This window comes from Pongo pygmaeus, chromosome 7 (assembly GCF_028885625.2).
Source record: "Pongo pygmaeus isolate AG05252 chromosome 7, NHGRI_mPonPyg2-v2.0_pri, whole genome shotgun sequence".
Lineage (NCBI taxonomy): Eukaryota > Metazoa > Chordata > Mammalia > Primates > Hominidae > Pongo > Pongo pygmaeus.
Window position 1 is genome coordinate 104475246 of NC_072380.2, and position 1398 is coordinate 104476643.

General features: G+C 40.2%; 1 protein-coding gene across 1 annotated transcript; it reads right to left on the reverse strand.

The window, feature by feature from the left end:
- Positions 1-426: 426 nt before the first annotated feature.
- On the reverse strand, positions 427-802 carry LOC129042710 (small ribosomal subunit protein eS26-like). Its single transcript, XM_054498987.2, has one exon. It carries the CDS (start codon positions 796-798, stop codon positions 451-453), a length of 348 nt encoding a protein of 115 aa, XP_054354962.2. The 5' UTR covers positions 799-802; the 3' UTR covers positions 427-450.
- Between the last annotated feature and the right edge of the window lie 596 nt (positions 803-1398).

Sequence of the window (1398 nt, forward strand, 5' to 3'; positions counted from 1 at the left end):
GTGTATATGAGCATGTGTACGAATAAAATCATGAGTTAATGGTAATTCTAATTCCAAATTAGCAGCAAAGGGTTCTTTCTTATTTTCTACCATTATGTGTTTGTATTTTTCTTCTCTCGCAGTAAGAACTCTATCTCCCAAGGATATTAACATACTCATTTGGTCAATTCTACGATACACACAACATAGTTTCAGAATCACTATGTCCACACTGCTCTGGAAGCAAGAAACAAACTTTCTAGGTAGAGTTCAAGATTTGTTGGAAATTTCCTTTGCTTTTAAAATGATTTATAATTAAAGTACTATGTTCAAAAGCTAGTTGGTTTTTTTTCCTCTCTCCTTCAAAGTGGTTATATTGTTTCTTTTTTTTTCTTTTTTTTTTTAAGTACAATTTCCATTTCATTTTTCTTCAGAGAATAGTCTGTCTTCAGTCTTTAAGAACTCAGCTCTTTACATGGGCTTTGGTGGGGGACGTGGGGCAGCACCCGCAGGTCTAAATCGGGGTGGGGGTGTTCGGTCCCTGTGGGCTTCACGAGATCGATTCCTGACCATTTTGCTGTGAACTGCACAACTTACGCAGTAATGTAGCTTCACATACAGCTTGGGAAGCACATAGGCGTCGAAGACGTTCGCTTCAGAAATGTCCCTGACTGCTGCGGCCTCCACTATGTTTCGAATGACGAATTTCTTAATGGCCTTGTCCTTGGGCACACATCGGGCACAGTTAGTGCGGCGAATAGGCTGCGCGTGGCGGCGGCCCTTTTTGGCACGACCGTTGTTCCTTCTTTTCTTTGTCATCTTGGAGGCACGGACCGGAGAGAGATATTATTTCTTTATAATATAGTTACGGTCTTTTTTTTCTGTTTGTATATAGTTTGACTTTGTCTTCCCATCCTTATTTATTTAATTTTAAATTTCAAATATGTAAAACATCGAAATAGTTCAAAAATTCAAAACTATGCAAAAACAAAGTTCTCGCTCAGAAAAGTGTTGCTCCTTCTGCTGTTGCTTTCACCTCATTCCCAACTACCCCATGTAAGAAATCAGTTTTGTTAGTTTCTGGTTTATCCTTTCTGCCTATTTATGTTTGTTTGCAAAAATAAACAGATAACATGAGTATTTTAAAATTCTTCCTTCTTCCTTACATAAAAGGTAGAGGCTGGGCATGGTGGCTCATGCCTGTAATTCCAAAATTTTGGGAGGCTGAGGCAAGAAGATTGCCTGAACCCAGGAGTAGGAGACCAGCCTGAGCAACATAGTGAGACCTCATCTTTACAAGACATTTAAAAAATTAGCTGGATGTGGTAACACATGCCTGCAGTCCCAGGTGCTTGGGAAGCTGAGGTGGGAGGATTGCTTAAGCCCATGAGGTCAAGGCTGCAGTGAGCTGAGATGGTG

Bases quoted from the DNA above. Each gene is read 5' to 3' on its own strand.
- LOC129042710 (XM_054498987.2), bottom strand. From the start codon at position 798: ATGACAAAGAAAAGAAGGAACAACGGTCGTGCCAAAAAGGGCCGCCGC.